This window comes from Dermacentor andersoni, chromosome 11 (genome assembly GCF_023375885.2).
Source record: "Dermacentor andersoni chromosome 11, qqDerAnde1_hic_scaffold, whole genome shotgun sequence".
NCBI lineage: Eukaryota > Metazoa > Arthropoda > Arachnida > Ixodida > Ixodidae > Dermacentor > Dermacentor andersoni.
The window spans coordinates 18,952,613-18,977,983 of NC_092824.1; the positions used below are offsets into that span (position 1 = coordinate 18,952,613).

The following is a 25,371-nucleotide window of genomic DNA, read 5'->3' on the forward strand; positions in this document are numbered from 1 at the left end:
AAGGCCGTGAAGAGATTTTGCCAGACGGTATGGCATTCTGTTTTTACTTCGGAATATTGCCGACTGATGTCTATGAGATTCTGGCCGAAGGGCTCGTCAAGCCTCTTTTCATTTCCTCGGACTTCTTGGTGTACATAACGTGCGAATAAATAAACGCCAGGCGTTGCGAAGTTCATATTGAAGGAATAAAGATGGTATATGCGACTAATGTTCTTTTTATGCTTTTGACGCATTTATTTGTCAATAATTCATTTTTTCATAGTCATCTTTCAGTACTGAATTTGACGTCCAGCGCTCGCTTTGTGCGCAAGGAACGCATCCTGAATCTTGCAATCAGGCTGATACAGCAGTACCTTCGGACCGGGACAGTAGTTGTGGTAGAGAAGCATACACAACTTGGGGATAGGGTAGTCAACGGCACTTTCCGTCATCAGCAACTGGCAACCTAAAACAAAGAGCGGAGGCATGTATCGCTTTGTGCGTAACCAGATTTCTAGTGTGAAACGGTTTAAGAAAAATGTCAGTGACAGATAACGCTTTTCTGCCTTTTAAGATGTAATTACGAAAGAAGAGGATGATCATGATGAAGCGACTTTTACTGGGCCCGAAATAAATCGGTGGTGCACGCAGGCACCAGACGGGGTGATTCCCTAGTTACGGGACCCATATGTTTCCAGCAGCTCCTGGCCCCTGTCCGTCAGTGCGAGCTGAATCGGTAGGGCGGGGCTGGATAACAAGGTCTCCCATCGCTCAAGGGGTTGGGGATTGGGGGTGTTGGTGGGAAGGGGAGGGGGGTCTTGAGTTCTGTACACTCTGCCAAGACGTGGGGCAGGGTGCCCTTGCCTCTTCTGCAAAAAGGACGGAGCATATCGTATTTTGCAGGGTACATGCGGTTCATCAGTACGGGATGCGCAAGCGATCCCGCCTGCGCTCGACGCAGGATCGTCCGTTGTTGCTTGGTGAGTTTGGGGTGCGGTTCTGGCAGCCTGCACCTTTCCTCTCGGTACGCCCGGGTAATGTGCCGAAAGCTGGTAACCGGGTGCGGTAGGTCTTCTGGCTCGTGCTTGGCCCAGATTGACATTTCTCGGGCAGGGTTGTCGGCGATGGTGTTGCCTGCTACCTGCGAGTGAGCCGCGACCCACACGACCTCTATGGTTCTTCCCGGAGGCTTGTGCTTGGCTAGAATGGCTCGGGTCGCGGAGGAGATTACCCCCCTGCGGAAGCTTCTGTAGGCTGTCTTTGAGTCGGTGACTACGGTTTCCACGCTCGGCTGTGCGAGTGCCAGGGCCACGGCCGCTTCTTCGGCAACTGCGGGGTCTGTTGTCTTGAGGGACGCGATGACGGTCAGCCTGTCTTTTGATGTAACCGCCACCGATGCACGGTCACTGTGTTTTTGGAGCGAGGCGTCCGCGTAGAGGACCCCGGGGTTCTGTTCCAGCTTCCGGGCTTGGGCTTTAAATCGCGCGGTGCACCTCTCGTCGTCCTTGCCCGGCGTCATGTTCCGGGGAAGGGGTTTTGTCTGAATTATCTTTTTCCAGTCTTCCGGAAGGGTCGCCTTGATGGGAACTGGCTCCATCTGCCATCCTATCTTGCGTAGGACGGCTCGTCCGTGTTCCATGTGACTGAGCCGGATTCTCTGATTAGAGAGCTGGGCTTCGATGAGCTCCTCGACCGTGTTGTGGGCACCCATGTCTAGCAGTTTTTGCGTGGACGAGTATATGGGCATGCCCAGTGCTTGTTTCGTTTCCTTACGAAGCATCGTGTTTAGGCTGTCCCTATTCGCCTTCGTCATCTGGAGATACGGGGTGAAGTAGGTAACCCGCGACACCACGAACGCGCGTACCAGGCGCATGGCGTCGTCCTCTTTAAGGCCTCGCTTTCTGTTGGATACCCTCCGAAACATACCAAGTATCTGTTCGGTTGTAGTCTTGATATTTGTGATGGCGGCCTGTGCCTTTCCGTCGCTCTGAAGTAGTAGGCCGAGAATCCTAATCTGCTGTGTTGGCTTGATGGTCGTTCCAGCGATCGTGATAATCACGTTCGGCGGCAGCTCCTTCTTGGATTTTCTCGCTTGGATCATGAGCAGCTCTGATTTCTGGGGAGCACAGCTCAGTCCGCACGACTTTGCACACTCGTGTACGGTCGTTGCCGCCCGCTGCAAGACTTCCTCAATCCAGGCATCGGATCTGGCTCGGGCCATCCACACCGTAATATCGTCGGCGTAGAATGCGTGGTCCACGCCTTCGATTTGCTTGAGTAGATCAGGCAGGGGCAGCAGGGCCAGATTGAAGAGCAGGGGCGACAAGACCGATCCCTGAGAGGTGCCCCTATCGCCGAGCTCGACAAGGTCCGACTTCTCTGCCCCTATCCTGATGGTCGCCGTTCGGTTTGACAGAAAATCTTTTATGTAGCCGAATGCCTTTCGGCCACACCGGGTTTTGTTTAGATGCTGCAAAATGCCCGCGTGGGACGTGTTGTCAAACGCTCCCTTCAGGTCGAGGGCGAGTATGCCGCGCGGCGCGTGCCTCGTTGCCGGCTTGACGACCACTTCGTTGAGTTAGATCATCACGTCTTGGATGCTGAGACGTTGCCTGAAGCCGTACGTCGTCTCTGGCATCTGATCCGTTTCTTCGAGGTGCTTCTGCAGCCGGCGAAGGACCATGCGCTCCATCACCTTCCCCACGCAGGATGTGAGGGAGATGGGCCGCATGTTGCCTATCGTGAGGGCATTGCCGGGCTTTGGAATGAAGCGGACCTCGGCTTCCTTGCATTCCTTCGGCAAATGCGAGCTCTCCCAGGCTTCGTTAATGTGCTCTAGGAGGCCGCGGGCCGCTGTACCACTCATGTTACCGAGTAATTTGTAAGTTATGGCGTCCCTGCCGGGTGCACTTCTCTTGTTACTGTCATCTATCGCTGTCCACAGTTCCTTCATGGTAAACGGCTGGTCCAGTTCTTCGTTGTCGGTTCCTTCGTACCTCTCGGGCACCGGGTACTGGCCCTTCTCTGTCTTTAGGTACTTCGCCTTCAGGTCTTCCAGGAGCCTTCGGCCGTCTCCCTTGTACGTGTTCAATACTTTGGTGAGGTTGCGATTGGTCGCAGTTTTGCTACTCAGCCGGTCGATCAGATGCCTCAAGAGACACCACTTCTTCCACGTCGAGACCTTGCCCTGTAGGTCGTCGCAGGTCTTCGGCCAATTTTTCTTACATAGTTTGGCCGCGTACTCGGCGATCCGTTTGTTCAAGACTGCTATGTGCTTGGCCAGCTTTCTGTTGTGTCTCTGACGTTTCCACCGCCGCGTCAATGAGTGTGGGGCCGCTCACATGTGGGTTAGTCTGGCGTCCACGTACGGCGTCTGCGACGTCGTTGTGATTTCTTGGGTAAATTTATCGAGGGCCTTCTTCTGGTCCCTCGCCCATTCGGTGTAGGTCCTTTGTGTTTGAGCTTGCCCCGTTTCTTCCTCGGATGCCTCTTCTTGTTCTTGGGTAAACTTTGTCATCTTTTCACAATCCATGATCCGCGCCGCGCCCAGCACAGCCCCATATCGGGAGCCTGGGATCGTGATGCCGATAACGCTGTGGCTAGGCCCCAGGTCCACTTCTTCGCTTCTCCAGGAGGCGTCTATCGTGCCCGATAACCACGACAGGTCTGACGTGGTGTCCCTCACGGCACTGTTGCCTCTTCTGGTGGTTACGTCCGGCTCGTTCAGGAGGGCCATCTTGTGATTCTCCATTGTTTTGGCAAATGCTTTTCCTCTCTTGGACTGAAACTTATAGCCCCACGTTGTGTGAGGGGCGTTAAAGCAGCCGAGGATAAGGAGCGGCCTGGTCCCCGCCAACTCTTTCGCCTGGCTCACAATGTGGTCAAATTCGTACTGCCGTTGTGACGGCCGGCAGTACGCGCTCATTACAAATAAATTGCCCGAGCTGCCAATTCCTCTCGCAGGAATTTCGACCAGCGTGTGCCCGAACCCACCCTGCGCCGTGACATGTTGAGTTGAGAAGAGGAGATGACATTAGAAAACTCCCTGCCCATGTGGGTAACTGAAATAAAAGTTCTCCAAGAAACTTATTTTATTCGCTTTGACTACATATTCCAATCGCGAATTTAGCCGAGTTGCAGTGAAGTGACATGAGACTTCCAGACTAAATTTGCATGATATCTGGCCTTAAAGTCTGCCGCTAAGTACATTGGCGTTCTAGTGAACAATTTTCAAAAAAAGTATGCGTCAAGCAGCCCGAGCTGATGTTAATTGGAAAAGCAATGCATTTTGTAGCAGACAGTGGTAACTTGTCCAGACAAAGATACGAATCTGCTGCCGTGTGCGTCACATATCTGGGGCACAAGAGCGCTCTCTTACTACGTCTGTGACCTGCACTGACGAATATCGCCGAACAGATGTAACATAGGGGTACATCCGAGCATGGTTAGAACCAACATTTTCAGAGAAATAGCTCGATATATCATAACTTGAAGATGAGAGCGCTAAAAAGCAGGGTTGCGAACGCAGGGGACAAATGCGGCGCCAATATAGTATCCCACTTTCATAGCGCTGCTTTTTTAGCGCTGTTACCTTCGAGTTCCGATATTCCCCAACGAACCAAGTTGAACACGCTACTTCGATATATTGAGTCAATCGATAGATCTGAAACCGCCTATGAGAAAGCTTGAAAAACTTTTCTGCGGTGCGCTCGCTACTTGCAGATTTGCTGTCTCAGCAGTGAAGAAAAAAGCAAACAAGGAGCCCACTCACCAAAAGCAGGACTATGCGCGCAGTACGTATAGTATCCATGACTGTGGCCTCAACTTTTTTCTCGGTGCGGCTATGCCATTCTCGATGCATCAGATTCTGCAGATGTGCTCTTTCCGTTTCCCCTTTACGTTGCACTCGCAACTTGCAAGCGAATTTATAGCAAGGCTAGCAAACATTCCGGGTCTGGTACATCTAATGTCGAGTTCGTCAGTAAGTCTCACGTATTCTGTATATAATACTTTTTCTTCAGCTGCGTTTGTCCTGTTCGGGTACGATTGTATATCAGAAATATGAAGGCAGCTAATGGCGCGGTTATTTTTTTCGCAGGACACCTTGAGCGGTGCATTTTGTTCGCTTTTGAGAAAAATGTCCCTTCAGAAATAAAGGATATAAAACTAAAATGAAATACATTTGTTACGCGTTTGCTAGAAGTAGCAGGTAAATGCATACGTACAGGCTAAACACAGCGTTTAAAGACGCATGAAAAACACTTGCCTCTTCCATTATATCCGATCCTTTCAACCAGGATTAGGCATCTTCTATAGTCATCAATGTACATAAGCTTGCGTTGGACCGGATGGAAACCTAGTGGGTTCAGAAATGAGAAAAATTTCATCACCGTTTTCTTCATCAGTCAAAGGGAAAAAGGACAGAAGGTGCACATGACGAGCATTGACAGGAAACACACATATTTCATGCTGCGAACCACAATTCCTTAGGGACATGAATTCAAGCATGTGCATACGCAGACGTCAGGTCTGTTACTGTATTCTAGCAGATGTCTGTGGTGAAATATAAAGTTTCTGCGCAAAATGAAGCAGATGGGTCATACCGCCAGCACAATGTGTTGAATATCGTGCATTACTGCTCCTGTCGTGTAGCATTTATTTTAGAGCGCAGCCCGCAGGAGCCCGTTCCTACATTGAGCGCCGGCGTGCCTCGTTGGCGTAATCGAGTGAACGTGGAGCGCACTGGCGAATGAAAGAAGGCGATAACGAAGAGCGCGCGGAGAAAAGCGGCGGGGGAGGCTACAGTAAAAGCACGAGGGGAAAGTGGAGGAGGAGACTATGGCGAAAGTGTGAGGAGAATAGCAGAAGACTGCATAGCGAAGAGCGCGCGAAGAGAGAAGACGAGGAAGCCACTTCGAAGCATCACCAGATGGCGCTCACGTCCGCGCGTAGAAAAAAAATGGCGGTAACTGGTGACACGCGCGTGGCAGAAGCGAAATGCCATACTAAAACGCTGCTGCCACGCACGGAAGGGACGTCACGGTTATGATGACGTTGTTCAAACAAGTATGGCGTGTTCCGGTTTATAGTTTTGCGTGCGCTGCTGGAGCTCCTTCAGCTGTTCAGCCTAGCTAAAACACAATTTTACGGTTTCTTACTGTGTTGTGTGATAGAATGTTGTTCTAGTTAGTTGCGCTGGAAGAACCGGATGGTGTTCGAGATTGCGATCTCGAGCCACACTTGGGCGCAACGCTGGAGCAGCTCGTTTCCTTATGCCTTGGAGCGCGTTTATGGTTGGTAGTGTGATCTTGTGCAGCTCCTGTTACGTTTTTCAGTGCTGTTGCTCTTGTTTGTTGAATTTACTGATGTGAATGGGGCATATGTGGGCTCTTAGTTTGGCAGAACGTTTCGCTGTTATGGTAAAAACGTTTAAACTCGTTCCAAGTGCTTGTTGCCGCAGTTGCCGCTTAGTGCTGTGCATCGAACGGGAAAAAAAAAAATTGTTTCGTCCTTCGTAGGATTGCTGTTGCAAATATTGCCTGAGTAAGTGAGCTGTTGCAATTTTTATATGGCACTCGACGTCGCATTTACCTCTACTGTTTCTTGTCTTTCATGTTCATACTGTTCCCTTGTTTATCTCGGATTTTGGCGGCTAGCGAATCACGACTTGCTTGAGCACCTGCTCGCCACAGTTCAAAAGGAACATGTTGAGCAACCCCAATGTAAACTATGAAGAAAAATATTGCAGAACGTGGCCCAGCCGCTCATAATTCTACTCTGGCTCAATTTTGTTGTAAAGCTTGGCTAGACAAAGAAATTTTCTTGCATTTCTTCCAGCTAGTTTGCTAAGCTGCTATTTAGTATTGCTTCTTTTGATGGCGCTATGGGAGGTACCAGGTTTGCGCGAATGTTCCTCGCAACTTGTTTACAAACACGATGTATGTTCATTGCAGGAACCTGCATTAGGTTATAGATGTGAGATGCACGCTAATATGACCGGTGTGGGTTTGCAGGTCCATGCATGCCACTCTCAAGCAAATGGCAAGTTTCCATTGTATGGATCTTCCTTGACTTCGCAGGGCTTGTTTGGTTAATCCCTTCATCTGTGCAATAGAATGCTCATAGGTCTTGAGCCTTAGCCTGATCCTCTTGTCCAACAAAAAAAAAATCTTTTAGGCATTGCGTTAGGGAATATATCTGAGTGACAATGTGACAATTTTTGCCTCTATAACCCTTCTTTTCTCCCATCTTATCAGTGAAGGCCTTGTTCGAACAGAGTGCCGTGCAGTGACAGAAATTCTCATCACAATAAGAAAATCTCTGAAGGAGATTTTGAGTCTGACTAGGACTTCGTCTTGGACAAGTTGGTGAAGTCTGCTACACATTGTTTTTTCATACAAACTACACATTTTTTTTCCATGCAAATTGCAGCCTGTTAGGGCTATGGCAGGAGTGGATGTATATGCGAGTAAAACTAATTATGATATGCAGAAACAGGAACATAGAAATAGAAAAATGTAAAGGAACTATACATCAGCAACAGCATTTAAATATTGAGAAATGGGTAACAAACGAATTTCGGCAGGTAACAAATTCCACTGTTCAATCATGCGGGGGAAAAAACTATTTGAAAGTGTTAGTGCTTGGATGGAGTGGTCTAATATTAGAGGTATGATAAGCTCTAGTTGAAGTCGAGCAAACAGGCGTTAAAAGGGAGGGATCTGATAGGTGACAAAGAGAGTTCTTATAAGAATAGAAAATCTTCTGAGATTCTATGTGCCGCCGTCTAGAAAGAAACTGGAGGTTTAATTCCGCAAAGCAGCTGACGGTGAAAAGTCTGTTGAAGCGACGGTAAACAAAACGAATAGCCTTCCTCTGGACCAATTCAATACAATTAATTTCACATTGTTTATATGGGCTCCATACAGAGGAAGCATATTCTAAAATTGAGCGAATCAGTGTTTTGTATGCTACTAATTTAGTGTCCCTCGGAGCAGCAGACAAAGTACGGCGGATGTAACCAAGTTTTTTTAGCGCTTTACTACAAATGTAATTATATGTTTGGACCAAGACAAGGTGGGTGTAAAAATGACGCCTAAATGTTTGTATTGAAAAACTCTTGTTAGTGGTACACCGTTGCACATATAATCAAAACATACGGGCCTGCTTCTGTTAGTAAAATACATTATAACAGTTCTATCAAAATTGATGCTCATTTTCCAGGTAGCACACCAGTCACAAAATGAAACAAAGGCATCTTTAAGGCGCTGATGATCAGCGAGTGAGTCAGCTGGGCTGTACATAACACATTCGTCTGCATAGAGGCATATTTTTGAAGTAACATGGTCTGGAAGGTCGTTAATAAACAATAAGAATAGTAGAGGGCCAAGTACAGATCCCTGTGGGACCCCTGAGGTGACGTCGACTACAGATGAATCCGCAGAATCATAGCATACGAATTGGGAACGCATAGAAAGGAAACTGGAAATCCAAGATCCCAACTGAGGGTTATTTAGAAGATTATGGAGTTTCAAAAGAAATTTAGATTGTAGTACAGTGTCGAAAGCTTTGCTATAAAGTCAATGAAAATGGTGTCAATCTGATTACCTAAGTCAATGTAATGGGAAAGGTCATGAGTGAACTCCGCAAGTTGGGTTACAGTACTAAAACCATGCCTGAAGCCATGCTGAAATATGTTCAATGGGCAATATTGTCAAGGAACATTATTATATGCTTATAGATTATGTGTTCTAGTATTTTGCATGAGGTTTAAAGAAATAGGCCTATAGTTAGATGAGAGCTGTGTGACACCAGGTTTATATAAAGGTAGCTCTTTAGCTCTTTTCCAGGAAGAAGGCACAACGCCGCTATTAAGGGACTTCTGACATATAATGAACAGATATTTAGATATCCATAGCGAGAATCGTACTAAAAAGGAATACGGAATTCCATCAGGGCCGGCTGGTTTTTTAGTATCTAAGTTTAGTACGAGATCCAAAACACATAGGCTAATGTTGATATCATCAATTGCATAAGAATCGTTAGTTGTAAGTGTTGAAAGACTGGAATCATCCGAGGCAAACACTGACTGAAAATATGTATTAAACGCTTTTGAAATCTCTAATGGATCGTTAACAGCACTGTTGTTGATTTTAAAAGATGTGGAAGAAGAAGAGCCAGGAGATATGAAAGACCAGAATTTACGGGGGTTAGACTTGAACAGTTTCGGCAACTGAACATTATATAAGAAATTTTCGGCCTTTTTTTTCTGCAGTTCATTTTTTACCTGAGTGTACAAAACACATGCCTGAGGATTGTTTGAGCACTTAGTGCGAAGTCTGCCAGCACATCGCGATAAGTGCAGCAGTTCTCGGTTCATCCAGGGAAGGTTATTGTATTTTTTTCTTAGTTTTCAAAGGAACAAATCGATCTATACATGATTTTACAATGCTTTCAAAACATGCTACGAGCGCATCTACGTCACTAGATAGTCGAAGTGCCATTGAGGAAAGCCATGCCACGAGCGCATCTACGTCACTAGATAGTCCAAGATAGTCCAAGTGCCATTGAGAAAAGCGAAATGGAAAATTGATTTAGGGGCGCGTTAAGGCAGATATAAGCCCAGATTTTTGTAATAGGGCTGCCTCACAGTCGACTTCTGCGGCATTATTAGTATGCGTTGCAGTGCTATCACAAGTTGGTGACAAGCTTCACACTATTTTAAATGTAAAACTTGTCTCTAGTTGCAAATCAGATTAAAGGGTCCGGTTAGGCAGGCACTGCTGCTCCATGTAAATAGCAGCTCCCAGGTGCATACCTTCACTGGACGCTGAAGTAACTAGAGCCTGGTCTGGCCGCCAGCATGAAACAAGAGAGGCGATGAAGCCTATGAAGCATTGGGAAGGGGGGAATCAAGTGAGGCACTAGATCACCCGGAGCAACAACCTAAAGAAAACATGTATTTTATGTTAATCTTGCTTTATTGAACAATTGCCTCGCCCTAATGTGGCAAAGAGGACATCTTAACCAAGCCTCTTCACGGACAGGCAGAAGAATGACACAAATGTCCGGCAATGCCGTTAGAAATGTCAACATACGAGCACGGAAAGCACAGTTGCCGGTGATGTGAGGACTGACCACTTAACAAGTACCACAACGCGGAATCGAAAGCGTACGCGTCAGCTCCCGCCTTTTAAAAAGATTCATGCTTTTATTGAACACGCCAATACCATGCTGTGCACCAACCAGCTTCAAAGCCGCAAACTGCACTGTCTTGCAGGGTGCCGATTCCCCCCATCTGTCCCCTAGTTGCGCTTCTGCTGTGACAGGTGTTGCGGCGCTCACCGGCAAGCTGCACTGTCAGGAGCATATACTAGATTGACCTACTAGATTGACCTAACCTTATTTCCGCATTTCTTGTCAGCAATTGGGGCCCACTTAGCTAAAACTTTCATGTTTAGTGCACTAGTGAGTATTTACTCTAAGCACCTTTATGACAAATTGACTGTCTTTGCTATGCGTTTAGCTGAAAACCTTCTATGTTTTTAAAGCGGATTCTGAACAGTATCCACAATTGCTGACCAAGTCACTTCCTTTGGCCTTCTCGGACGTTCTTATCTTCCAAGCTGAAGTAGCCCGTATCGAGCTGAGCCATAATTGTTTGACCAGATGATGAAAATAGGTAATGAGCTTGGAGAAAGCATAGGGTAAATTAATTGTGCATTTTCGGGATTTATAAATAGTATGGAAAAGGGAAATGAAAGTGGACGAAATGATAGTTTGCTGTAGGTAGGAGCTGAATCCACACCACCTTCATTAGGCATGTGGCGGCTTACCAATTCAGCTACTGTGGCACTCACCCTCCCATTCCCTTGGCATAAGCCACTACCACTCACAGCCACAGCAGCAGACGTCTTAACTGCAGGCATCATGAAATACATCCGCAGGCAACTGTTCGAGGGCTCTGACTTCGGCTGCCCCTTGATACCCTAAGATAGGGTGGTACGGTGGTTTATTGGCCATTTGCCCAATTGGGGCAAGTGGCCTGTTGATGCGATTTCATTGAATGAAGAGGCATTTGAAATCCAGCTTCACTCAATTTGTTGTACATGCTGTTACCAAATCTGTTCTTTGAAAGGTGAAGCGTTCCTCACTAGCACACACCATCGGACATAAAAAGAACAGATATCACTAGATATGACTTCGTGCCATATGTGCTCAGAATTAGCCACAAATTGAAAAACTTGGCTGGTAGATATGGTGCCCCAGTCATTTCTCCCGCACCGAAGTGATTAGCCCAATTGTGTCTTTGTAACACGAATACTGAGAGACAAGGATGTATGAAGAACCATGCCAAGCACTTTGTGTGTTGTGCTGTGGGGGTTATCAGCACAATACCTCTCTGCTGTGGCAAGTCCTATGCAGGTCAGAGGGACTAGTGTCTAAAAGGACACTAAAGGCAATTATTAAGCCAAGCTAAAGTAATAGATTAGTGCTCGAGAACGTCGAAGGCATCACTGTTATTGCGAACAGAGCTTCAGTAATTGATAAACGGAAGTAACTGCAGGACACAATTAGAGGCTGCCCCAGCACAATAAAGTACCAGCCCGATGATGAAGGCACTCCTCATTAAAGTTCTGTCGCTAGGACTTATCTACTAGTAATAAAAAGATTTCTGCATTGCATTGTAAGATGAAAGAAAATGCTACTCGTGTAGTTCTATTTGATATTTAGAAAAAAGAACCCATTGAGGTTACCCTTGAAAGCATCGCCCACGCTTACACGTTTTAGTAGTTTCGTTATCACATAGTGCTGAGCTGGCTTTTCTGGCTCACAATACTCACACAAATGCAAGGTACAGAGAATTCGATGTTTATGTGATGTTGCGGGATTCCCGAACAGTCCATGCGACTTGATCAAGAGCAGTTGCAGCGGCGAGTCCAACGTTCTGTCTTTGCTCGGTTGCTCCATGGCCACGCATATACATTTTGCGCAGAAAACTGTAGCACCGTCTGTAAGGTACTGTTTTACTCACCAATGGGAGTGAAGGGCAGTGATGGCACAATGTCGCCACTCTATCCTCAGGAGCAGGTGATTCGAATTGCTCTCTAGGTATGCGAACCCTTCAGACGCAATTTTCTCGTAAACTAAGTCTTTTCTTGGCACGAAACAAGCATTGTGAGGTTTATGGAATGCTACTTTAATTGGCCGCATCTACTTCGTATTTGCCTTTAGTGTCCCATTAAATGACCTTATTAGGAAGCACTCAAACAATTCAAATAAATTTCATGGTGTGCATCTTGGCACGCTTTGCAAGGCCTACTAATGTGAACTGTGCTTTTCACGTGTTATGATCTTGGGCAGTGCATGAGTTCATGGAGGCATATGTTATTAGAACGATCCTGCATGTGTTAATATAATTCATTTTAATTGCATGTGACCTTAGAAGCAGGCTAGTAGCCTATAAACTCTTGTATGCTACCCCAAGGCATTTAGGCGGTCAAAGTTAGGGCCGTCGACCATTTGTCTGCTCCTAAGCCCAATTAATGGCAAATAAGTTCTGTGGAAGCCCGCAAAATCAAGGAAGGTTCACAAAAAGGAAAATGCTCATCAACCTGACTTTAGCACAATGTCCTGGGTTCCATCCCATGACCCGGAGAAAATTTTTTTCAGCTATGAAGCTTTTTTTTTTCAAAGAAATCCCTTATGGGTTTTTAAAAAACTGCTTTCGGCTGAGGAACCTATGAAGCCATCGTTGTTTTAACATACATCACATGACATAGCCATAGGTATGTACGATTGTATAACACATAATCACTGATAACTTCACAATCCATGCTTCTCTTTCATATGCTCGTCCAGTACACATGTAGAACGTAACAGTCTGCGTGTTGTAAGCTGACTTCAAATGGCCAGAGTAGAAATCATGCCGTCAGTGTCACACAATCATAGTCACTGACATCTTTTTGCTTTCGTTACACACAGTTCATTTTGCTCAAACATGTCGGTCCGCCTAGCAACACTTCACGTTAATCATAACAATGTGGGGTTACCAGCAAAATGTTACCCTAACATTGGTTCCCATAATGCATGGGAGTCGCTCCATTTTGATTTCCAACTTGTGTAAATGTTTAACCCTTCTGCTGGAATGCAAATTAACAAGTCATCATGGTTAATTACATGAATGCAATAATGACTTGCAGGCTAAGGCAATCTTTCCTGACTTGCGAAAGAAGCACTGTGAGCAGAGGTGTATGTACAAAGAAGTTGTGGGAAGGCTAGGTTCGGTCATCCTGGTCACCAATTTACGGGAGGCAGCATGAAGAGGTAGCCACAGCTTATTCAAGCCAGCCAGCCATGGTGTCACGGGATCTTGGGAGCAGCCGCTCAGGTCGCGTGCACTAGCATGTTCTATTCTTGCTCTGCCTGTGCGTGAGCCCATCTTCTTTGCCTGTGTTGGAGGCGATAGTCGCGCGGCTACAGAGCCCATCTCCTAGTGCGAAGTGCAATTGAAATAAAGTCCAATGGTAAAGCCCAGGTAAAGTGTGCAGACGGTGTCGTCATTGGTAGTGTCGGGTTCACGCAGTCTGAGAGATATACACCAGGCAGCATCGGCAGCATAGGTTGTGAGTGAGGCGCAGCCACAATGATACCAGAGTGTGAAATCGCAACCTGCCCCAGGCACTCGTAGATGCACGGGCCTGTAGAAGTCGGAGCTCCAAAAAAAGACCGTCTGGCAGCTCAGGGCTTGCGTGGAGATAGCGCACGTGTTGGTCACTCATGTTGTTGACGTAGAAGTGATTCTCGAGCTGAAGAAACCGGATGGCAAAGTTGCTCCTGCAAAACTTCGGTAGGCCATGCATCCGCGGAAGGTGTGAGTACAACATCGGAAAGCTTGCCTGCTGCTGCTTGCAGTGGAATCTCGAATGCCGATAGCATCAGGGTTGCAGTGGTCACTCAATGCATCACGAAGGTTGTGCTTGTGGCAACGCCGTGCCAGCGAGAGTGAAATTTGTGCCTTGTTGAGTCGGTGGCTGAGCCTCTGAATTGGCCATGAGTGAGTTGCCCCGAGTGGAAAAGCAGGCAGCTTGTGGGAACGTCTAAGGAAGGAGAGCCACGAGCTGTAGAGTAGCCGAAAGCGCTTGCATTTAGCCCAGTGTATTTCTTGGAAAGAATCGTCGAGCAGCTGCCTTTGAGCTGGGGAGGAAGCTCACGGACCAAGTAGAGGTTTGATGCTGGGGTCGGCGCATGCGGACGACCGGCATGGATGGACGCAGGTGATGTGGGACGACCAGACACAGAATGACACGATAGATGGCGAGAGCTGTTGTGATGGAGCACCAGCTGGAGGAGAGTGAGCACTCAAGGTGACATAGTGAGCAAGGACGGCTGCCCACGAGTCCTTGTACAAGTCAGAGCAGGGGCTGAGAGCCGGAGCCTGGAACCTTGTTGAGAAGAAAATGATTGTTTAGCGGGATGAACCAGATGTCCAGCATGTCAGTGTAGAATTCCCGTGCACCCTACACTCGCAGGACGTCTGCCAAACCGTGTGAGGCCACGTCACTACTCGCCTTGGTAAAGTTGGTGCGCTGATGCTGGCATGGCAGGGCTAAGTCGTCGTGGTCACCAAGTTGTGGGAAGGCTGGGCTTGGTGAGCTGTGTCATCACTTTGAGGGAGGCGGAGCGAAGTAGCTGCCGTAGCCACTGTTTGTTTAGGCCAGCCAGCCATGGTGCCACGGGATCTCGGGGCAGGCTGACCCGCGGCCGCTTTGGTCAAGTGCGCTAGCATGATCTATTCTCGCGCTACCTGCATGTGAGCTCATCTTTTTCGCCTGTGTTAGAGGTGACAGTCATGCCGCTACAAGGTATTAAACATGTTTACTGTTTGAGCATCTCTGAATTGCATGAGCTATTAAATACACCCATCACGTAAGTGCAGAGCCCTTCCACTAAGTCTATCTGGCAGGAGTCCTTTGTCCTGTAGGTGTTCACGTTCTCCCTGTCCATTGTACAGCTGTATCCTGCTACGTCTACTTGGTTAGATGCCAACGCCAAACTTGGAGGAAAAAGCGAAGAAGCTAGATCCTTATTAAATGACTTCAATGTGATAGAATTTTTAGAATTATCAGCATTCAAAATTAGCTTTCATTACAAACCACATTTAAATTTGTGAGAAACTCTCGCTAAAAGGCAAAGCTTATACTTTCTGATGAGCCTACCCTGTGCATTTTCATTCCTTAAGAATTTGTGTACTTTTCCTTATAGCTTTTATCTTCAACATTAAGTGAACAGGGTTTTTCAACTCATGGAAAAAAATACATTTACACAGGAACTAAAATTCGTGCTATCTTGTGCTGTCTAGGCCAAATTTCAGCTCTTCTGTGTTGTATGTAATCTTCCTTTTGTGTTCTACTTGGCGCTTAAGCTATCCTGATAGACAATTTACACACAAACCATTTATATTGGACTCTTCAACTTTATATGCAAAAAGTACTACCATTGCAGACAGAAAACACTGGAATATAGTAAGAAATTCTGATAATTGTTTTTCGCGCAAGAAATTTGGTTGGCTTTGGGCAAGGGTCTAAAAAATGTTGCATAATTTGGTTTCCTAAAGTCAGTTTTTCCGTAATACAGCCGTAGTCACAGGACATGTGTGTTCCTTAATTACACATGCGCACACCTACTGTCCCCTGTCATACTACAAATACTGACACATGTAATAACTGTACTGGCAGCCATTCAAAGCTGTTTCTGTGGATATTTAACGCCCATGTTCTGGGATGAAAAGTGCGGCCCTAGCTCGTAAGAAAGTAACGTTTTGTTTATCAAGCCGAAGTTTATAGTGTTCATGTTTTTTAAGTGTTTATTATTTCTAGAATATTAGCTACATCCTTGCAAGGTGGTTGAAATAAGAGCTCACATTGCCACAGCCATGTCCAAAGTAGCTCTGATGGCCTGCTAGTACAATTAATAGGTGTATTGGTGCTTTTACTGACAGGAATTGGAGGGTGCACACACGTATCATTAAAGGGACACTAAAGCGAAACAATAAATCAGTTTACACTAATAAAGCATTGCTTTAGAACCCTGCAGGCAGTCATTTTAAAACAATAGTTTGGTTATTAGAAGTGGAAATGAAGTTCGAAGTATCAGTATTTGAAATTCGTGCCGAAACCCTGACGCAGCTGCGCAGTGTGACATCAGGGATTCCAAAGTATATTTTTGCATTTGTGCGGCGTTCGCTGAGTGAAAATTCCCGAAACTTCACATTTGGTTCCTTTAAAACACAATGTAGAGTCTGTACCACTATGTAATTAAGTAGGCCCTAGAACATACCATACAAATCCATGACTTCACAGCGACCAGGTGCGGGAACTTCAAGGAGGCACCGTCTTTCGTTTTTGCGCTTTTTCTGGCCTACCAAGCGTCTTATATTGGTAAGAGTGGTGTTTTTGGTGTTGTAGAAAGGTAATTTACTAATGCAGAAAAAGTAATTTTTCTCTTTATTGTCCCTTTAAGGAACACATTATATGTCCCGTGACAGTGGCCCCTTTCCACATCTATAATATGCTTCGCCGCCGTACATTGCATATGCTTCACTGCATAACAAGACTGTATTGTAGCGAAGCTGATTTTAGGAAACTGAATTATGCAACACTTGGGAACCTTACATGACTTCATTCTGTAGAGGTGCTATGAAAAGGCATGCTGCTCTATATTCGCAGCAAACATAATCTGCGTCATAGAAAAACAAATGTTTGTGATATTTATTTGCAAAATATTCATGTAACGTCAGCCAAAATATTACCTGCCGTTCTATTGTGGCACTGCTGCCAGTAACCCTGAATAACTGAGTGGGTCTGAGTAGTCTGGCTCTGAAAATTGCCCATTGATAATATTTGCATCCGTTAAGATCAGTTTTTGCCTTTACTAGGATACAAATGAAGAAATGTTATTGTGACGTAGCATTTAGCATGACTTTTAATACGCCCCGAAGACATGGTGGACCGATCACACTGAAGGCACAGATCAATCTTAAGATGGGTCCCCACAAGAGATGAAGATGAAGAACACGTTCTGATGATGATCATGCGCAGATGCTGAAGTGCCTAAGAAATGCCCACATTATAATTATTTGCGTCAATAGAAGAATTATAAGCAACCTCTAGAAATCTGACATTTTGTGATGAAATTGTAAAAGTTGGCAGCTATGTATTATGACATTGATGCAGAAAACATTCATTTTGTCTTTAAAGAAAGTTATGTATGCATTCACTTTTTCATCTTCCGTCTTGTGCTTGGGCCTTCATTGGTCTACATTGTGCAACAGGTAAAATGATGTACGCCTACTCAGTACACTATTGACACGTCCCGATTTATTAAGCGTGCTCATCTGTCAATTCAGGCACAGAAGCAGGTAACTATAACTTCTGTTCTTGAGCTGAAACATACACAGCCATGCTTACATAGGAAACAATTTTCAGGAGGCCAATTATTGACACGCATTGCAAATAGTACTATGGATCAAACATGGGGCTGACCACAATGCCCTCGAACTCTTCCCAACATACACATACTTTCTAGCATCCTGGGCCAACCTTCTGACCATGCTTTGAAGCTGCTGTCAGGTTTCGAACCAAGCCCAATCTTTCTGGCTTTGTTCTCCTCCTTGTCTTGCCATTTTCCCCCTCATTTATGTTTGTCATATTGAGACAGATATGTGATGATTTTTCATTTGTGTGTAGTTTGGGCAAAGTCAGTTTCAAATAAAACAAGCCACTCAGCGATTTTTATGGCCTAATTGTTTTTGCACTGATTGATCAGGCAGACCTACCTGCATGGCTGCATGTATATGGCAACGGAGTTCTCGTCAGATGTTATGTGAATATTTATTAATAAACTTAATATAAATTTCTGCGCAGCACAGACCCATTGCGGCTGCAACTATACTGAGCTGCATGGCTCTTCACAGCATCATTACGGAATAAAATTTGCCAGTCTTTATTTAATAAACAGTCAACATAGTCAATAACCGAATAATATTTTGTGTATTGTTCTAAATTTAAGTACTTTATGGCTTGCACTGTCGTGTTCTTATAGCTTTGGCAGGCCTAAAAATCTCAACAGACCATCTAACTGTGTGGAGTGATTTTTTAGCCATTACATATTCACTGCATTTGCCTGCTTTCCACATGGCTACCAATAATCAGTAGATATCATGTCGGTTACTTAAATTTGGAATTGGTGACTTGCCCAAAACCTCATAGTACCCAAAAGAAAATAAAGCCATCGCATACATGCAACAAAAGTTTAATGCACCCATGGAAGGGGAAGTAAATCGTGAAGATTTACACAACAGCACAACGGCCTAAAGTTCACAAAGCCGGGATGCCCCCAGAGGTGAATGACACAACCTGTCAGCCAATCCCTTGGAGCAGCCGCTGACCTGCCTATCGATGCGAAGGACTACTGCAATGACAACTGCAAAGCTTGCAAGGCTGGGACGATAAATTTTTTCAGTGACATCCACGTTGAAAGCCTAGCCCTTGAAGTGAACGGCATATAGAGTGCACACTTATCTCGCCACCACAACGATGACTGCTCCATAGCTCACAAGGCTGGGATAGCAAGTTTCATCGGAAGGCTGATCGTGCAGGCCTAGCCCTTGAAACCACCAGCTGTGTGCCTGCCAATATTCTGCGCCTTCATTGTGATGGGCACTCCAAGGTTTGCAAGGCTGGAACGCTGAGGTCATCCCATCTGAAATTTGGAAGCTTTGCCCTTCAAGCATCCAGTACCACCATGGCAGTGTTAAAGATGGGAGGAACTGCGAGGATCACTGGTGTTTACTAACAATTATGTGGGAGTAATATTAGCACACTAGAGCCAAAATGCAATGATATCCTTACTAAACTATCGGCATGGACTAGAGTAAATAAAATCAAAGTAAACCCAACTAAATCCAGAGCAGTTATTTTTTGTGCTCAGAATAAAGCAGTTCCTCCGGTGAATTCATTTTACAAGACCAGCATATAGAGTTAGTCACCGAGCACAAGGTTCTCGGTGTGTATTTTTCTGCCCATCTAAAATGGGACGCTCATGCTGTTTACATCTCCAGAAAACTGTCTGCAGTTACAGGTGTAATCTCACGCTGCTGCACATTTCTTCCCACAAGCGCTAAACTAAAAATATATTATGCCCTATTTTTTTCTTACATTAACTATTGCACACTGATATAGGCTACAAAACCTAAAAGAAATATGAACAAGCTTCTTGTATTGCAGAGGAAAATTATTTGCCTTATCGTTAACATTGAACCAACGTCGAGTGTTAATCCCACAATAGTATCATTCAATTTGATCCGTGTAGATAATATATATGAATTTCGTTTGTTACAAATAACATACTTTTCTTCCACAGGTATGAGTAATTTCCTCACACAACTTCCCTTGAATATCGTACACCAATAGTTAACACTCGTTCTACTGACACTTGGTCCTTACCACAGTTTAGAACCGATTACAAGCTGCAATCCTTGCTCAGAATCTGCCATTTTTTCTCAATAAACATAAAGATACTGCTGGTTTTAGTCGAAAACAACTGCGAACATACTTTGTGCACATGTAATCCGTATTTCTTCATATGTCGTTTAAGAAAACTTCTGTGTTATTGCTGTACTTGATTGCTGTACTTAGTTTGATTTGATGACTACTTCTGTATTGCTATTGTTATTTCGTTCTGTCTGCTGCTGCTATGTAATGGTTTCCTGGGCCTTCGTCAAGCTGTCCGTACAGCTTTTAGCCCAGGTGACCATCCAGATACTTGCTGGAGAATAAAATATGATTTGATTTGATTTGAATTATGTAGCATCCTTGTCTGTGCACTCACGAGTGCCCTAGGGACCTAAAAGACTGAATTATGGGACATTGAGTGGCTGAGAAGTATGGGAATATTCTTGCACACTGACATCAAAGAAAAGTGATAGAATACTTGCATCTATGTCACGAATAGTTGTTAAGTTCAACTTAGTTTGCTTTCAACATGAGTGACGTAGAGGCTTGTGAATACATTGAATTGGACATCTGCTGCAGTAAGTGAAGCTCGAGGTCTGATTGACCAAATTAGACAAGAAAGCACGTTACACATCCGCTATGCCAACAGGGATTTTAATAAGCAGGCCATAGATAGAGCTGGGTTTGTTCACATGACTAGAGGATGGCCATTGATGAAGCAAAGTAACTCGGTCTAAAGAATGCTGCAAAAATTTCACACTACTTGAGTAGCGATATTCTCACAGCAAATAGATGCGTTGCTGAAGCAACAGTCATAGCTTCAAAAGCACAGAAACTCGGAGGCGAATCTGAATTTGTGCCACAAAAGCCATTCTGTTCTCTGTCAGCAGGTCTGCTATGCTGGGTTGGTCAATGAGTGCTGTGTCTGCCCTGAAGACGGCGACAGCTTTCCTTTAACTGGGACTGATAATCCATCTGGCACCACTGCTAAAGAAATGTTAAACATTTGTCCTAAAGACAAAAACGCAAAACAAAGCGGGGGGGGGGGGGGGGTAAAGCTTGCAGAAAAACGAGACGAGGATTCTTTGATATAAGGTGTGGCAGTTAGGATCAGAACCAGAACGATAAGTCAAAGGAGAGTTTTTGCACTTTCGTGTGTGATCAAACAGACAGGCATCATACTGAAGGCATCAAGAAGAGCACAAGGATGAAGCGAAGGCACTTGGCAGCTTGGACAGACAGAGTCACGCACTCGAATGCAGAAAAATTGCCGGAAATAATTCAAGCACCCGAATGCAAGAAAAGAGTGAAAATAATACTTTATGTTAAAAAAAAAGGATTTCCTTTTGAACACTATAATAAAATAACACTGCCCCACTGTACGATACATAAAACATTATAAACAGCTCCAAAATTGCATAACTGTGCAAACTCAACCTGAAAACCTGAAATAGATGGAATAAAATTTGTTCCTTGTGAGCAAATCGGCCATCCCGATTTGCTCACAAGGTTGGTTGCTACTCCTCATGCAGAAGCGATAACCGTATGTTGCTGGTCCTGCCATGCCCACGGCGTTTGATGTGCATTGCATTTGAATGCTTAATTGTGTGCAAACTGCTCTTATGCAGTGATGTAGAAAGCAACCCTGGCCCTCCTGTTCAGGAAATGTTCGATAAAATCATGAAATCCCAAACCATCGTACAGCAGGAAATTTCGGAACTGAAAGCTTTCCAAAGTAAGCTAGATATATCTCTCAGCTCCTTAGCAACTAGATTAGATCGCATAGAACATCTGTTTGGCGACTTCAAGGCCGGTATTGATGCACTTGCTCCAATCGGACAGCATATGAATTCGATAAAGCAGTCATTTTCCAAGCAACATCAAAAGCTCACTGACCTGGAGGATCGCAGTCGTCGCTCGAATTTGATTATACATGGCATAATGGAAGATACCTCTGAAACTGAAGAGGAACTTAAAAATAAGGTGATTTCTGAGGTCATTGAAAAACACCTTGGTGTCTCAACGTCATCCATTGCCCGTGTACATAGAATAGGAAAAGCAAATAACTCAAACCGACCTGTAATCGCATTCTTCCAAGATTTTAATGAAAAAAAGGCCCTGTATGCAAATGTTAGTAAACTTAAAGGTTCGGCTTTTTCCATACAAAATGATTATTCTAAGGAGACACTAAGAAAACGAAAATTGCTCTGGGAATCTTGCAAAACCGAAAGGAAGGATGGAAAGAAGGCTTATCTCGTTCATGACAAGCTCAAAATCGGCAACAGCATGTACGCTTGGAACGATTCAACTGAACAACGGATTAGCCTTTCTCCTCTCTTCTAGTAACTCTGATTGACAGACCACCTTAGATAACCCAGCTCTTCGTGACCTTGTTATATTAAACATTAATGCACAAAGCATAGTGCACAAGGCAACTGCCCTTGAGATCGCTCTGTTTACTCACAGCCCTGATATAGTTGTTATAACCGAGACTTGGCTTCTCTGTGATATAACTAATGATTGCATCTTTCCTCCACCATACACTTATTTAGGCATGATAGGGGGTCATGAGGAGGTGGCGTAGCCATTTTACTAAAACCGAATGTTTCCGCTATAGTTCTAAATTCACCAGAAAACCATGAAAGCCTTGCTCTGAAAATCACATATCTTGGCTACACTTTCATCTTATGTGCACTGTTTAGGCCCCCTAATTCAGATCTGGACTATCTGCATAAGCTGCAGGATTTTTTGTTCAACTACAGAAATAAAAAATTGATACTTGCAGGGAATTTCAATCTGCCAACCATAAACTGATCTAACGAAAACCTTGGATGTTCTGAAAATGCTGACGCTATCTATGATATAATGTTGTCCCACAACCTTCAGCAAATAGTCACCGAACCAACTAGAATACATGGTTCTACTGAGTCAATCTTAGATTTAATATTCATAAAACGCTCTTTTTGTGATTACACAGTATCTGTTCATGACGGGATATCTGATCAAAAGTTAGTAATTGTATCTTTACATGTAGTCCACGGACATACAGAAAAAGCAAAGCATAAGAACGTAAAAGATTATTCAAAAGCACTGGATGAATCCACCCTTGATTACTTGGAATTGGCTTATGAAAGCTTTGAGGGAACCAGTGTCACACAGTTATGGAACACATTCAAGGAACAGTGTAAATATTGTATCAATAGCTTCATACCCGATAAGAAGAAGCACTTAAAGTAAGCAAATCCCTGGTAAATCGCCACATTATTCACCTAAAACGAAGGCTTAAACGGCTGAAAAAAGCTAAGAACGCCAGTGCTGGTCAGTTAGCTATTTTAGCAGAAGAGCTTTCTTCTAGCATTAAATCAGAAAAAAAAACATTACTTTACAGAGAGTCTTCCACAATTTATGCGAAATGATCCCCATAAATTTTGGGATCACCTTCGAACTTCCCACAAGCAAATAAATCAAATCACTATGCGTAACAACGTGATTACGTGTTCTCAATTAATTTCTACGCATTTCAATGCCTACTTTCATTCTGTATTTCCTGAAGAAAATGCCAATAAACATGTGTTTGACCTTCCACCTGAAGAATCAATCACTGTATCCTACGAAGGTGTTGTTGAATCCCTACTCCGGTTAGATACCAAAAGTTCGCATGGTCCAGATGACATACTAAACGCCTTCTTACGCTGTTATGCTGAATCATTAGCTCATTTCTTAACAAAAATTTTCTGTTTATCCTTATCGTCTTTTTCATTGCCCCCCGACTGGCTAACGGCCAGAGTTGTGCCTGTGCACAAAAAAGGGGACCGCGCATGTTTAAGCAATTACCGTTCGATTTCTTTGACGAGTACCTGCTGCAAACTAATCGAACAGATTATCGCTAACCACATACTTGAAATATTAAACTCTAAAGGATGCTTGTCTCCATTTGAACACGGCTTCAGGAAAGGTTTTTCAACTGTCACGCAGTTGGTTACTGCTATCCATAACTTTAGTTCCATATTAGATAAATCTGGACAACTGGACATAATTTTTTTAAACTTCAGCAAAGCATTTGATAAAGTTCCCCGTAATAAACTTCTTGAAAAACTGAAATTAATAGGCGTGCCCTTGACCTTAGTAAACTGGATTGCTTCCTACCTACAAAATCAAACACAGTTTGTGGATATCGGTGGCATCTCTTCCACGTTACTTCGAGTGACATCTGGTGTGCCTCAAGGAAGTGTCCTAGGTCCACTGTTTTTTTTGGTTAATATAAACGACATCGTGTGTTCCATTGATAGAAATGTTAAAATTGGTTTATTTGCCGATGACTGCATGCTGTACACCCCAATAAGTTCTGTGGCTGACCAAATATTACTGTATGATGCTTTCCGCGAAATTGTGGCCTGGTGTGACAGATCAGGAAAGGTCTTCAATTCTGATAGGACTGTGCTTTTGCGCATGACAAGAAAGAAACGTCCTATCCACTTTAGTTACTCTGCTTACGGCACTACTATCTCGGAAGTCGAAAAATACAAATATTTAGGCGTTTTAATAAATTCACAGCTTAACTGGAGCGGCCATGTTGATTACATCTGTTCATCTGTGTTAAAAAAACTTGTATTTTTGAAACAAGCTCAAAGGAGCACCCAGTCACGTTAAGCTATTAGCCTATATCTCTCTTATTCGGCCCAAACTTGAATATGCGGCTATAGTGTGGGAGCCGTACACCAAAAAAGATATAGCAAAAATAGATAACGTGCAAAGATAACGTGCGCTTCATTTACAATAAATTCAAGATAACTGATTCCCCATCTGCTTTAATGGCCTCCAACGAAATGAAACCTCTTCATATGAGACGGAAAATTGCTCGATTAACTTTTCTTCATTCACTCATCGAGGGAAAGTTTGGAATTTCCTCTTCACCTTATGTTACACCTTCAACTACACGAAAAACCCGTCACCAACATACCCGTGCCCTAACACCATATTTTGCGAAAACAAACTTGCTTAAGTACTCATACTTTCCGCACACAATAAACGATTGGAATGCACTGCCTGAACAGATTGTCTCAAGTGACAGTTTTGAAAGAAATCTTAGCAATGAATTTTGATGTGCAGATTGATGTGCAATGTATTATTTCCTTTGACTTGTTTCGCTCATTGGTGTCATGTGTCAAACCTTTTGTCTATGTAATAACTTTATGGCGTTTGTAAATATGCCTTGTTATCTGCCCTTCCTGCTTGGACCACATGATGTCTGCAGTATTATGTAAATAAATAAATAAAATGTCCTTGCATTCATGCTGGACGGCAATATTTTTCAGTTCTACCCTGCCCCCTCACTCTAGGTCTTTGTCCAGAGAAGGATTGCCCACTGCTTGAGTGCCCATGACAGAGTCGATGCTGCTTCAAGCTTCAACAATTCTTGTGCCAGTTACAGCTATGCAAGCCAATATTTGCACCTAGAAAATGTTACTTAGTTCCTTCAGGTTTTTCAAATAAAGTACTTCACCAAAAAAGCTATGCCCGGGGGCTATCCCCCTTCGACTTTTCTTTGGCATTTACAACACATCCTCAGACCATAAATGCTTAGTCAAAGCACCCGATACGCTTTAGGCCGAACATCGTCTGCAAAGTTCCATTTGAAGAGGTACTGACATGATATCTTCAGTTATTCCTTTTTTTCTCGTTAAATTAAGGCTTTCGAGCTCTAAAAATATAATAACAAGCCTTGGAGTGGCGTGATTTAGCTTTCCCAGAGCCGGTTTCGGTTTTGTTTTCTAGGAGGATACTGTAGTGACATCACAACACAGTATGTGGTAACGTGAGAGAAGACATTGCGACGTTTTAACACTCTCTTGAAGCCTCCGGCTAGCTCAGTCGACTT

At 44.3% G+C, this 25,371-nt stretch overlaps 1 protein-coding gene across 4 annotated transcripts in view; it reads right to left on the minus strand.

Annotated features, from left to right (window-relative positions):
- Nucleotides 1-210: 210 nt before the first annotated feature.
- The window catches only part of LOC126517550 (uncharacterized), a 138,415-nt gene continuing 113,254 nt past the window's right edge, over nucleotides 211-25,371 (minus strand). For all 4 annotated transcript variants that reach the window (XR_011891276.1, XM_055064562.1, XM_055064561.1 and 1 more), the window contains exons 4-5: nucleotides 5,246-5,335; nucleotides 211-445 (exon numbers count right to left, since the gene is read on the minus strand). Coding sequence is in view for 3 of the 4 variants with exons in the window: in XM_055064562.1 (XP_054920537.1) it covers nucleotides 270-445; nucleotides 5,246-5,335 (266 nt within the window). In the remaining variant the exon portion in view is untranslated. The remainder of the gene's footprint in view (nucleotides 446-5,245; nucleotides 5,336-25,371) is intronic.